At 48.6% G+C, this 13199-nt stretch overlaps 1 protein-coding gene across 5 annotated transcripts in view; it reads right to left on the reverse strand.

The window, feature by feature from the left end:
- The window catches only part of SMOC2 (SPARC related modular calcium binding 2), a 156348-nt gene that overhangs the window by 82388 nt on the left and 60761 nt on the right, over positions 1 to 13199 (reverse strand). For all 5 annotated transcript variants that reach the window (XM_082406325.1, XM_082406324.1, XM_082406323.1 and 2 more), the window contains one exon: positions 2542 to 2589. In XM_082406325.1, the coding sequence (XP_082262451.1) occupies positions 2542 to 2589 (48 nt within the window). The remainder of the gene's footprint in view (positions 1 to 2541; positions 2590 to 13199) is intronic.

A 13199-nucleotide genomic window follows, 5' to 3' on the forward strand; every position in this document is an offset into this window, starting at 1 on the left:
TCGACACGTGAGAGGCCGGTGGGGAACCGGGTGAGAGTGTCAGAGGAGAGGGACGAGTGTGCATTAGAAAGCTCTACGCCATTTCACTGAAAACATTATTCCAAGGACACGGTCTTTATGGAATTAGTTCAAAAACACTCGTTGGGTTCCCTGGTAAGCAAGCTTCTAGAAGCCGCCCAGGCAAGGGGGCCCCAGCCAGGGACGCTGTTACAAAGCACACTGCTCTCGAGAACCATCCTAGTGTTTTTATTCGTGTGATTTTTTTTTTTTTTAATAACTTCAGAATCAAAATACAGCAAGCAGTGGCAGAGAGAAGGAGCAGCCACTTGGCTTATGTAGCTAACTGTGACTCATTACTGTCTATCTCAGCTATCTGAAGAGTAAAAATGAAGTTTCCCATAAGTTCTTTTCAGGGGAAAACCAAAAAGAATATTTTTAAAATTCTTTAACATTTAACCGTCTCCTGAAAAAAAGCTTGTTATCTGTCAAGATACTGACAAAATGTAGCATCATTTATCTGAAATAGCCAAGTCAAATAATGATAGTAGCAATAAACTAGAAGTATTTTGCTATTGAATATTCTATAATCTTCTTCCAAGAATGAAATGGGGAACATATTTAAAACATATTTAACATATTTGAAAGTCTTAACAGAACATACTGAGAAAAGTCTTAGCGTATTTAAACATCCTTTGGAATGACAACCATAAAGTACATAGCTAATGTTGCACCTTTTTGCTGAGGCCTAAGCAGACCACCACTTTGGGGCCAGCAGCCCCAGTCTGCTCCCTGGGTCCAGGCCAGTCTGAGTTCTCAGCCGAGCTAACCACGGCGAGAGGTGATGGGGGGCGTCCCTGAGGGACAATGATGGGTGCCGGCCCCCACGCCTCTCCCTCCCCCGCCCCTAATGCCAGCACCAGAGGCCTCTACATTCCTGCCTTGGCCGTAGGCCCCCCGGGCAGCATGATCCTCTCACCCACCACCATGCTCTGGCCCCTTGAGAGTCTGTCCCGGTGCAACTAGCCCACTGGCACCTACTGGGCTCAGCCTTCAGAAAATGAAGCAAAGTCATGGACAGCTTGGTGCCTTTCACTTTCCCTCCAGGGGAGTTTGTTAAATGTCTCTTTTTAAACCAGCTTCGTTACTTATTCTCAGGTATTTCCTCTGACAGGCACGTCCGTAGATCAAGGGGCTTCAGTAGAAGGAACGTGTTCTTCCCTTAAATCCACTTCTGAGCCCACGTGCCAATTCCCCGGGGATTTTTTAAGTATTTTTACAGTGGATTCAACCTGTATCACCATGAACAGGATTGGGTGCGGGCGCCTGGAAGAGTACTTCCCTCCGCCTCCCTTTCAGCATTTGACTCCTGTTTCTCACCACGAACATGTATACTTCCTCTCCTCTAAAACATCCCAGAATGCTCACCCCAACTTCATCTCCCCCTTCCCACACGGAAACCCTGTCCCGAGCCAGTGTCCTGACCCCACCTGCCGGTCCCTCTCTCACCTACGAACTGGGCTCTTCTCCCCACCTGTGAGGGTCTCTGCCCACACCACACCTGCCCCAGCTTTCACACCCACCGTGCTCCACTCAACTCCTCCTCCTCTGTGAAACCGCTCCAATTCCGCCCTCGTCTGCGCCCGCCCTGCGTGCTGTCTACACAGCTGGCATTTACTCGTGTGCCAATCTGTGTGGATCTCATGGATTTATCTTAATGATACAAAGACTCTACAATCTTTCCAGGGCAAGGACAGTGGCCACCGTGACTTCAATACACACTTAAAAGACCTGGGTTGAATAAAACTGGGGTCTTTTGACTTCCTATCACTTTTCTCTATTACTGGTTCATATACTATAACCTACCTCAGGAAAAAAAAGTACTTAAGATGTTGGTACATTATTTTTATTTCATCTTAAAAATAGATTCTGACTTCACAGGTTGATATAATATAAAGACAGAAAATGTGTCATTGGGACTAACGGGTGACAGCTGAGGGAAGGGCAAAGAGGTCACGGTGGGCTTGCGGCAGCCAGCGGAGATGCTCCAGGAGCCGTGGGATGATTTCCAAAGGAAATGCTCCCTGCTCCGTCTGGTTCTTGGGGTACTGGTCCCAGAAGGAGTGACTGTCATAGATGGAAACAGCCACCTTCTTATGAGGAACAGCAGGCAGAGCTCCATTAGTGACCTCCGACAGCTGCTATGCTAGAGGCTCGTGCCAGCCCTGGAGTCCTCTGCACAGATATAGACCCGGGATGATCCTAACACCGTCCACAGGTGGTCCCAACACAAGCCACGTCTAAGAAGCCCTGACGCGGACACAAGTGGGTCACCCAGCAGGTCACGTGCCCGGCACCTGCCAGGTCCCAACAACCCTAAGGGTCGAATAAACGTTTGCTGTATGAATAAATAATTAACAAAGGGCTTCAGTTCTCATTACCATCACTGATATACATTGACATTTTAACTTGAGAAGTTATTTTAAGGCATAGATTGGATTCGCTGTAGTAATGTATCAAGGAAGTTCATTTTAAGATAGTTACCTGTTTTTCCTGTGCCTTCCCGTTGGGGTAACTTTTCATTTACGGAACCTAAAAGAGGAAAATAAGGGATAAAATTATTCTTGGCTCTCAAATGCTCATCACTAATTGTTACACAAACACTTTATTCCATTTTGATTAATTCACAGGGCTTTGTCACTTTCTAGTTAATTTACACAAGCTACCTAGTGCCCTGGGGTGACTCTGTCATCTGAATCACAAGCCCAAAACTAGGAAATGTAAGATTAGCTCCTATTTCTCTGGTTACCTGGCTTGGGTTGTACATAAGACCCTCTAGGGTACAAAATAGAGCGGTTTCTTCACATTAAAAATATGATACTAACCTTTTTAACATACATCACTATGTGGGGATAGTTGAGTGAATTAGATTTTTAAAAAACTTTTAAAAAGTAATAAAAAGTTATTCAACTAAAGATAAATAAAAACCCTGGTTTCAGCTGAATTCTGATTTATGGAAAACTGAAGAACCATCTTTTTGTAAGGGGAGTACAGCAAATACGCTAAGGTTAACTGAGTAATTTATAACAAAATTTTAACAATTATATTACATTGAAAGGTTTACATTACAAATAGGAGGCCTTGCTCTGCCTTCCCCATAGACTGAAACCGTTATGGCACCAACATTTTCCTCACTGTTATTACAACTACTCAAAGGAATAAGCAAATTCTGTTCAGCATTAATTTGGAGTTTATCTGCCCGTCCAGTTCAGAATATTCCATCCAGGATTCATTTAGAATTCCCCTAGTCATATGCTAGCAAGACTCTGCAGCTAGAACATCTCATGAAATAAAACCTGAAATTCATTGCTTGTTTTTTTCAATTTCGAATGTAACACTGAAATACAGACTTGTATTTATACTAAAGATATAAACTTTAGGACATTTTGGAATGTTTATCTTGTCTTGGAAGTATAATGGTTCTATAGCAGGAAATGTACGAGCAGTTCGTTGCAGACGCAACCCCGAAGGACGGGGCAGACAGTATAAGTCAGGGATGCTTTTCATACTCTCCAAACGTTGACAGAAATGACATTGAGGGCGTGGGTTCCCCTACACTCAGCCCAGGGGTTACAGGAAGGAGCAAGATACAACAGTAGACACTAGGTGGCCTGAGTGGGGTTCCACAGGAGACACAGCCTGTCCTCCCCACCCCAGCTGCTTGTCTGAAATACCTGAATCATAGGCATCTGGAAATGCAGTTTGGTCAATAGGTAAAAAGGACCAGATTTTCCTGGTGCATCTATTTGCACAGTATTTGAGGTGCTCCCCAAAGCAGCTGTTGGTTATTTCCCAGCTGTGGCTGGTACCATGCAGTGAAATGTCACATGCTTTCCAGGGTCAAAACACAGGACTTTACTTCTGGTGAGAATTCCCAGGGATATAAAGTGAGCTCATTGTGTGGCCTTCTGACAAAGCTTTCAAGATCCTACTTTGCTTGTTTCTCCCTTTGTAGCATCTCTTTACAAATCCAGATTTCTTAAAGGGCTTCAGTTTCTTAGTCATCGGTTTATTTTTATCATGTGTTTCTGCAGAGAGTCAAAAAATGTTTTCTATTTTGACTGGGAAATGACAATATTTCAGTAATATTTCTGAATACGACTATGTAGGTTTTACTCCTCTGAGCTAAATGCAAACATCCCAAATAATAATTAGAAGCCCCCCTCCCCAAGAGAGCTTCTCGATTGAATCAAGATAGTATTTTGTAACCTAGGGGCTGAAGTCTCCAAGCTGCTGGTTCATGCTCTGATTAGCGGCTGAGGTCCGAAGACAATATTGAGCGAGTATCTACCTGCTCCCTCAGCTCCCTTTCCGTCTCTGAACCAACCAGTGTGTGGCTTGCTCACCAGCCACCGCCAATCCAATCCGTGTTCACGTAAATAAATCCGCACGAAATTAATTCCATCTTGTTCCTAAGATGTAGAAATAATTTTGACATAGATCTAAGCATCCCTGGATAACCTGCTCCAAATATATTTTTTAAAATTTTTATTTATTTATTTAAATATTTATTTATTTATTTTTGGCTGTGTTGGGTCTTCGTTTCTGTGCGAGGGCTTTCTCTAGCTGCGGCAAGTGGGGGCCACTCTTCATCGCGGTGCGCGGGCCTCTCACTATCGCGGCCTCTCTTGTTGCGGAGCACAGGCTCCAGACGCGCAGGCTCAGTAGTTGTGGCTCACGGGCCCAGTTGCTCCGCGGCATGTGGGATCTTCCCAGACCAGGGCTCGAACCCGTGTCCCCTGCATTGGCAGGCGGATTCTCAACCACTGCACCACCAGGGAAGCCCGCTCCAAATATTTTGCTGCACAGAACTGGGGGGGGGGGGTGGGCAATCCCAACAGGGCACGTACTTCCTCATCCAACTGCCTCTGGACCAGAAGCCCCTCCACGCCTTCCCGCCCAGCTTCCCCCGGCTCCCCGTCCTCAAGGACTCGGGAGACAGGCGGGCATCACTCTCCACACAGCAAAGCCGCTGGGCAAAGGAGAATCCAGGAACCCAGAACCACAACGCCACTCTTGTTCTTTCATTACATCTTTCTGGAGGTAAGAATTCGCTGAAGAACTCCCAAGAGTCGGAGCAGGTGAGATTCCAGGATGCAAGTGCAGAAAGGGAGCCTAGAGATAGGAGTGTGGCTGGCAGTCAACAGCTCTGCAGACCTTGGGCTGGTTGGCTGAACCTTCAGGCAGGAACACTCTGCCCCTCAGATTCCTATTTCAAAGGACACATTTGAATTCCTTCCATTTGTGAGATCTCATCCCATTTAAACGCTATTTTAAAAGGGTGGCTTTTTTAGCAATTCAGGTATGCATTGCTGGTGGAGGAAACCACAGAAAGACAATGTGAGGGGACTGGCTACGGTCAAGGGGAAGAATAATGAGCCCTGTGGTCCTGAGTCCTGGGTTCAAATCCAGCTACGCTCAGCAACGCCCACTTGCTGCCAAAACAGCGCCAGGCAGGGTGCAGTGTTTGCTGAAAGGGTTGGTGGTCTAAGATGAGCCCTTTCCACAAGCACGCAATGCACTTTAGAAATGAGTAAGGGGCAGAGGGGCTGCAATGTGCACAGCCAGAGGAGCCGTGAGAGGGTTTAATGAGGTCAGCTCACTGCAGGCGGCACTTGCTTAGCAAGTAGACTGCTGGTCCTTCAGAGCACAGTTAAACAAGCTGCAGTGATTTACTCCTTTCTGGAATCTCATGTCCAGGAGCAGATTCGCAATGTCACGTGGCTTTGCTTCAGCCAGAGGGAGAGAGAGTGAGACGAGAGGGAGAGAGACAGAGAAGGGAGGAAGGAAGGGAGGGAGGGAGGGAGGCAGGGAGGAAGGGAGAAAGAAAGAAAGAAAGAAAGAAAGAAAGAAAGAGAGAGAAAGAAAGAAAGAGGGAGGGAGGGAGGAAAGAAAGAAAGAAAGAAAGAAAGAAAGAAAGAAAGAAAGAAAGAAAGAAAGAAAGAAACAGAAAGAAAGGAAGAAAGAGAGAAAAAGAGAAAGAAAGAAAGAAAAAGAAAGGAAGGAAAGAAGGAAGAAAGAAAGAAGGATGGAAAGAAAGAAAGGAAGGAAGAAAGAGAGAAAGAGAGAGAAAGAAAAAGAAAAAGAGGGAAAGAAAGAAAGGAAGGAAGGGAGAAAGAAGGAAAGAAGGAAAGAAAGAGGAAGGAACGAAAGAAAGAAAGAAGGGAGGAAAGAAAGGAAGAAAAAAGGAAAGAAGGAAGGAAAGAAGGAATGAAAGAAAGAAAAAGAAAGAAAGGAAGGAAGAAAAAAGGAAGGAAAGGGAGTAAAGGGTAGAGAGGCTACAATCCTCCATATCTTCTGGACGAGCATTTCTCTTCCTGCTCCTTTGAGCTGGTCGCTAGACTGTTGACCCTAGGCTCTGAAAGCAGAGGTCCCACAAAGCTCTGCACCTAAACCAGGTCTCACCATCCTTCTGGGCCCTTCCTCCAGGGTAAGGACTTCTGGCTTTTCTCAGGAGCTGTCTGGCTGCTCTGCCTTGGACTTTCTGGTCAGCACCACGTGCGGATGACGTGCATAACCGTGGCGACTGTGTGTTGTGGGAAGAGGGCAGAACCTGGGTGACAGAACGAACATCACTACCTACCAGCTCTGTGCCCTGGGCAGGTGCCCTCACCTGCCCAAAGCTCAGTTTCCTCATCCGTAAAATGGCAGCGTGGGGACCTCCCTCACAGGCTGGAAGAAGCCAGCAGAGAAATCAACACATAAGAGGCCACAATGAATTTTCACTTAAAATATTTCAGGACACTCAGGTATCTGCGTGTTGTTAATTCCTCCTGTAGCCTCTCTCTTCACGTACGTATATTTTGTAGGTCAAGAGGGTAACAGCCGCTTGCAACAAAGAGTAATACTGTCTCCACTCAAGAGCAAATGGTTAAAATGTGCAGCTACTGGCAGGAGACCCGCGTGACCTCGGCCTCTCTGTGGCCACTTTCTTTCATTCATTCATTCATTCAACATGTTCATGGGATACAGCACGAAAAAGTTCCACCTACTTTGGAGTGATAGGCATTAAACAGAAATTATTCAAATAATTCATATTACAACTGTGTACATAGTCTCTACAGTTCCTTCTGTGTGCTGGTCATCATTCTACAAACATCACATACATTAAGTCATCTGATGATGGCAGCAACCCTGAAGTAGGTGCCACTATTATACCCATTAGACAGATGAGGAGACTGAGACCCAGAGAGAGGTGTAACAGCCCAAGGTCACTTGGCCAGTAAGTGGCAGACCCAGGGTCCATGCCTGTGCTTTTAGCCCACAGGGGAACTAACTTGGTCTGAGAAGTCAGGGCTGGCCTCCCCAAGGAGGTTGGAAGGAGAACCCCCATGAGGCAGAAAGGACAGCAGAGGGGAGCCGAGAGCACAGGCCGGCAGTGAGAGGAGCACAGCAGGTCTTAGAGCATAGCCAACATGCAGGCTCCAGATGGCTCTCTGCCAGCACCATGTCTGTGTCCTTCTACACACATCCTCTGTCTGCAAGGACACAGGCAGGCTCTCCTGTCACCTCGGCCTCCGCAGAGACCAGTGCGTGGAGCCCGCGTGTGGAAGGCCTGGGCGTAACCTGAAGGTTGATGCAACCCTGGCCATTCCTGACAGCACTGCTTGACTTCAGACCTGCTTACGCACTCCTGGCCGTGGACAGGCCCAGGGACTGGAGAGCAGAGTCAGAAAAGGGCCCTGCCTGGAACACGCGCTGGGGATGCGAGAGCCAGGCGCCGAGTCCACGTTGGAGCCAGAGGTCCTGAAAACAGCCCGGGCCACGGCCCTTCTGTCGGTGCCGGGGGCCGTCCTACAGTTGAACCAGCATGTACAGTGGGGGCCACTGGGGTGACTTTGCCCCGCAGTTTACTTCCCAACGTTGATGGGGATGCAACTCAGTTAACGTCTGGGTCAAAGCAGCTGAAAACCTGGGAAGTCCGAGCACCACGTGGACTTTCAGAATGGCATCAGGGCAGCCCCGGGGCCGTGCGCTGCCCCAGCCCCTCCCCAGCTGGACCCCGCTGGCCGAGTAAAGTGAGGCACCGCTCCGGGACCTCAGGCGCCTCACCCCACTTCTCAGCCACCTTCACTGTTCACTCCCATCCTCAGCAGCTTTCCCCCTCGCCAGAAACCACCCACAAAGCCACCCAGTGCTTCGGACACAAGAAGGAGCCTGCCCTCTGCAGTCAAAACCCTTGAGGACACACTCCGGTGACCTGGCTGTGACCAGGGCCCTCCCTGAGCCGCCCTGCGAGGCCAGAGGCCGGGGGACGGGCTCCAGGAAGGGGGGCCCAGCCGGGCAGTGGGTGAGGCAGCCTGACCTACAGGGCAGCAAAGACAGGATCATCTGGAGTGGGCGCCGGGGCCCCTGGTCCCTCTGCCTCCAGCGAAGCAAACGGCCCAGGGGGCGGGCAGTGGTCCCTCTGAGCTGGGCGGGCGTCCCCTGGAGCACAGCCGGCCGGCCCAGGTGCAGAGGCGCGTGCGTCCCCGGAGCCGACGCTGGGGCTCTCAGGCCAGGTCCCCTCCAGACTGCCCACCCGGCCCTGTGCCGGGGCGGCCTCGGGCACCCTTCCGAGACCTGGGTGCCCCGGGGGAAGCCCTGCCCCCGGCCCCTGGGGAGCCCCTGAGGCCACACCCACCTTCTCACATCCAGGCACACCTGCCGAAGCACGACTTCCTCCACCAGGCCCCCCGAGGGGCTCGGACCAAACGCTCCGACTCAGCTCAGGTGACATCCGGGCGGTGGGACCGAGCCAGGACCCCAGCAGGCTGGTCAGGCCACTTGGAGGAGAGACGGAGCCAGGCCCTGTGTCTCTCGCCCAGAGATGGCCAGGGGCTGACAGTGGAGACGGGCCACCGCAGGCAGGGGCTCTCGGTCGCCCCTCTGCCCAGAAGCACCGGCGTCCTCACCGGGAAACGTGTCAAAAAAGCGAGACCTCAGGCCTCCCTCCAGACCCATGGAATCAGAAATTCTGGGGTGGGGGGCAGGAATCTGTGCTGTCAGGCCCCTTTGTGGACCAAAATTTGGGCACCAGAGCTCTAAGGAAAAGGGCTTGGCCTGTGCTCTCTGCAGTGATTATTATTGTTATTATTGTATTCTTTTTGTTATTATGAACTTGCCTACGTCTCGTCTGTCAAGCCCCAGCGGCTCCCCGAGACCCACCACGATGTCTCCTGTTTTCCTATTTTTATATTTCTGTGAACCCAGAAACCAAACAAAATCGGTTCGTCTCCCCGCAGTGAGCCTCTGCAAAACTGATGGGCTGGAAGAAGGCCCGCCCCGTCCCGAAGGACAGGGGGTGTCACCTTGGGTTTACTCTCCGTGCGTCTGTTTTCTTACCTAGTGATTCCTGGCTGGACGGGCATCAGGCAAAAGGGATGTTCAGACTCCATCCAGCCTGAGCTAAGCACCCTGCCTGACCCACATCTGAGAATCCCCTTCTCAAGATGGTAAGAGAAGAAATCAGTAAATCACAAATTTTGCTTTAAAAAATTGAGAGATTATTTCTGGATTTACTTTCCATCAGTGTCCACGTTAATGTCTCTCTTTTATATTTTTTACTTTAATGTCTGAATGTTAATGTATTTCAGTGGCCAGAGAAAACAAACATCACTATCATTCTTGCAACAGGGTCGTTCACAGTCAATAGTTTCATGAATCTTCCCAACATTTGACCATTGCGGTTGTACATTTAAAAAGGTGCCATAAAAAATTGTTCTGTTTGTTTAAAAAAAATAAGGAAAATACATATACTCGTTTTTTAATGTGGAGACATGGGATACCTCTGGAAGAGATTATCCATTGTTATTTATATAGAGTTATATGTTCTGGGATCATTTACTTCTAAAAGACCTTTTAATTTATGAAGTTTTGTTAAATATTAGAAAATATCAGAAAAAAAGCTATTTATGGCTTAAATGTGGAAGAGGACAGTTTATAGAGTACCCTTTTAAAGTAATGAAAGATGCAGTTATAAAGTAGCCACCAAATTAAATGTATAATGGAGTACAATAATAGAGCAGATTATAATATAAATCAACTATTATACACCAGAAAGTAACTTTTTCCAGAAAGGAAAACTAAAAACACCAACATGTTGCCCATCAGGTAAATAAATAATTCAAAAGAAGTCCAAACTGAAAAGGAAAAGACAGACAGACAGACAGCTGTGGCTCTGGGCGCAGACATGCCCCAGCACCACCGCCAGGCAAGGGCCGAGGGAAAATCTGCCTCCTGGCTGGTGCTGGTCAGACGGGGTCATCAGAGGTCCTTAATGCTGATTCTCAAACAGGCTTCTAAGTCTTGTTTAGCACAATAACAGCACCTCGTGGTCTTTTCCTTGAATATTTGACTTAATTTTTTAAAAATCTTTCAGTGTCAATTAAACACCTTCTGAAATTTCCACAATCTGGAACTTTTATCAGAAATTTTACATATCCCATGTTGGCTGTATCAAATTACTATCCTTTCTCATCATGGATGTAAAATTAATTTCCTCAATACTTCAAAAATCGTCATAACAGTAGGTGTTAGACAGTAATATAATGTATATTTTTTTCTAAAAACTCACTTCCTTAGAGAAGTTTGCAGTGAAGGCTGGCAGCAAAGCCAACCCCTCCCCCGGGGCTCACCTCCATCTGAAATGCGGCTCCGTTCAATGCATTTTCTACGTCTTGTTACAGTCGTTTCTTTCACATTTCCTCACCAATAGGTATTCAAATGTTTTATTTTAACAAGTATCGTTTTCAGGAAGAGAATTGTTAAGCCTGAAGAAAAAGCCATTTTGATCCCTCTGATCTGTAACCTTTCCCATCAAGCAAAGGACTCTGAATGTGTATTTGAATAATTCTCATCAAGAGGTACTTCAGAGGCACAGCTGTGTTGTTGATTTCAATATTTGGGAATTCAGTTGTTCTGGATGTTTCTTTCAAGTTCCTCAGCTATGGAGGGCCCTTAACTTATTACCAGGGAAATTCATTGGTGAAAAAAAGCTTCTCTTTATAAAGTGAAAATTTTCAAAAATCATAAGGATATTCATACAAACATGGAGTTCTACCATTTCCGGTAGAGGCCAAAACTTTAGGCATGGTAGGAAACTGCAAAGATCATAGTTCAATTAATGTAAATAACATAGAAAAGTTATTCAATCTAATCCAAGTTTCTCTGTCATTTATAACCAGGTCTTCCAAAACCCAAATTTAGAAGTTGGTCCGAGAAGCTGTCATCAGAATGCATACGAGCTGAGTAAACTCCCAGAAACGACCACTGACTTGCTCATTCCTGCAAAGCTTTCCATCATTAAAATCAAAGAGTAGATCGTATTCTACACTTTGAGAAGGAACTCCTCCAACACTTGATGTGGCCCTGGCCGGATGAACAAGATTTCCACTCCTTCCCCAGAAACACTGTCCCTACAACTGGCCTTGGTTTAAAGAGGGGTGCAGGGCGGTGCGGGCAGAATCTCAAGCCGCAGTTACGGGTGTTTCTCGTCTCTTCTATAACCCGAGGTCTGTAGCTTACTTCAAACGCATACCTCAAGCTGAGTTACATATGAAGATTCTTTGGATATTGTAATATTAAAGAGTTCCTGCATGTAGGCTCGGCTTACAATGTCTTCGACTGCTTTGTACTCACGCCAGGAATAAACTCTTGGCTAGGGTGCACGGGAACAGAGGGAGATGAGATTAAAACCCCGAAGCCATTCCCAAATAATCGAGAATGGGCCAGCTACAGAAATCCTCCCTCGGAAAAAAGTCCTTTGTTTTTAAGCTCTCCTCCCGCCCCCAGCAATGTCAGTCTTCAAATCTTTAGAAAGAAGAACAAGAGAAAATCCCTACAGAATAAATATAAATCAGCTGTGCCCGGATGGAGACCTGCGGCCCCGGCCCCTCAGCAGCAAGAAAGACGGAGGGAAGACCCAGCGGGCTGCGTGGCGCCGCCTTGACCGTCCTGAGCATGCCTGGTGCGCGTGAAGCCCCGCAGCAGACCCGAGGTCTAGGCCAGCAGGGCTGGGGGTATAATCTCCAGGAGCGCCTGCTGTCAGGCAGGGCAGGGCTGGGAGTGAGTTCGGATTTAGCTCGAAGAGCAGCTGTTTGGTCCTGAACACATCTCAGGGCAACATGCTGCTGCTTCCCCAGAAGAGGGAAAGCCCTTCCCGCCCCTGCTCACCTCCCCACCTGACTTGGTAAGGGGAAGAGCAGACCCAGGGCCCCTTGAGACCAAGCAGTGGAAGGAGCCAGTTCTGCCCCTCTTCTTTGGGAGGTGTCTCCTCCAGACGCCTCCCCGCGTTCTTGGACGGTGAGTCGCCCCTCTCTGGGGGCCCGCGGCTTCCGCACTGAACTCCCAGATCCTCGACGGGTGTGTTCAGCTGTGGGCGCCTGGCCTGGCGAAGGTTCGGTAAGTGCTGCTGGTGGAGATGGTCGTGAACGAGAAACGATGGGTGGGTTTCTAGGGAGGGAAGGGGGAGCCTCCACGGGGACGAGCGTCACGGGGCCTGGCCGCTACCGCCCACTGAAGGGACGCCTCTGATGCCGTTCCCAGGGTCCTCACCGCGTGGGAACGATCCCGTCACCAGGAAGCAGGTGCCAACAAGGGCCAAAGGGGCCGATTTCTCCCCCGAAGCTCCCTGCCCCCTAAGGCTTGAGCTCCACTGAGAGTCACGAGTCCGAGTCCGTGGCTGGAAGGAGAGACAAGGCAGGTCCTCCCCTTGTTGTGAAAATCTGTGCGATTACCTGTCAGCGCCCGAGCAGCGGTGGTCCAGGAAGTGCGCTGACTTGGTGAAAGCTGATTAAAGCCGGCGGTGGGTTCCAGGGTCACCGAGGAGTCACCACAGTGGGTGGGCAGTGGCCCTCCTTGTCCTTCAAGCACCTCGCTGGGGCCTGGACAACACGGCCCCATGGTCATGGAGCTCAGAGCTGGGAGTTACACATGTTCGAACTCATTATTTCTTATAAATAAGGAACTCAAGGCCCATGAAGTCACATTACGGTATCTGGCAGAAAATGTGGGCAATGGAGACAAAAGCATAGATTGAAATCCCAACCCCGTCACTTACATGCGCAAGGGGCCTCGGGTCAGGCTCTCACCTGTAAATGGAAGGTAAAACCACTTCTACCTCGGGGCGTGACACTGACACACGACAGCCCCGTGAGCGTGAG

This window comes from Balaenoptera borealis (assembly GCF_965194805.1).
Source record: "Balaenoptera borealis genome assembly, chromosome: 9".
Taxonomy (NCBI): Eukaryota; Metazoa; Chordata; class Mammalia; order Artiodactyla; family Balaenopteridae; genus Balaenoptera; species Balaenoptera borealis.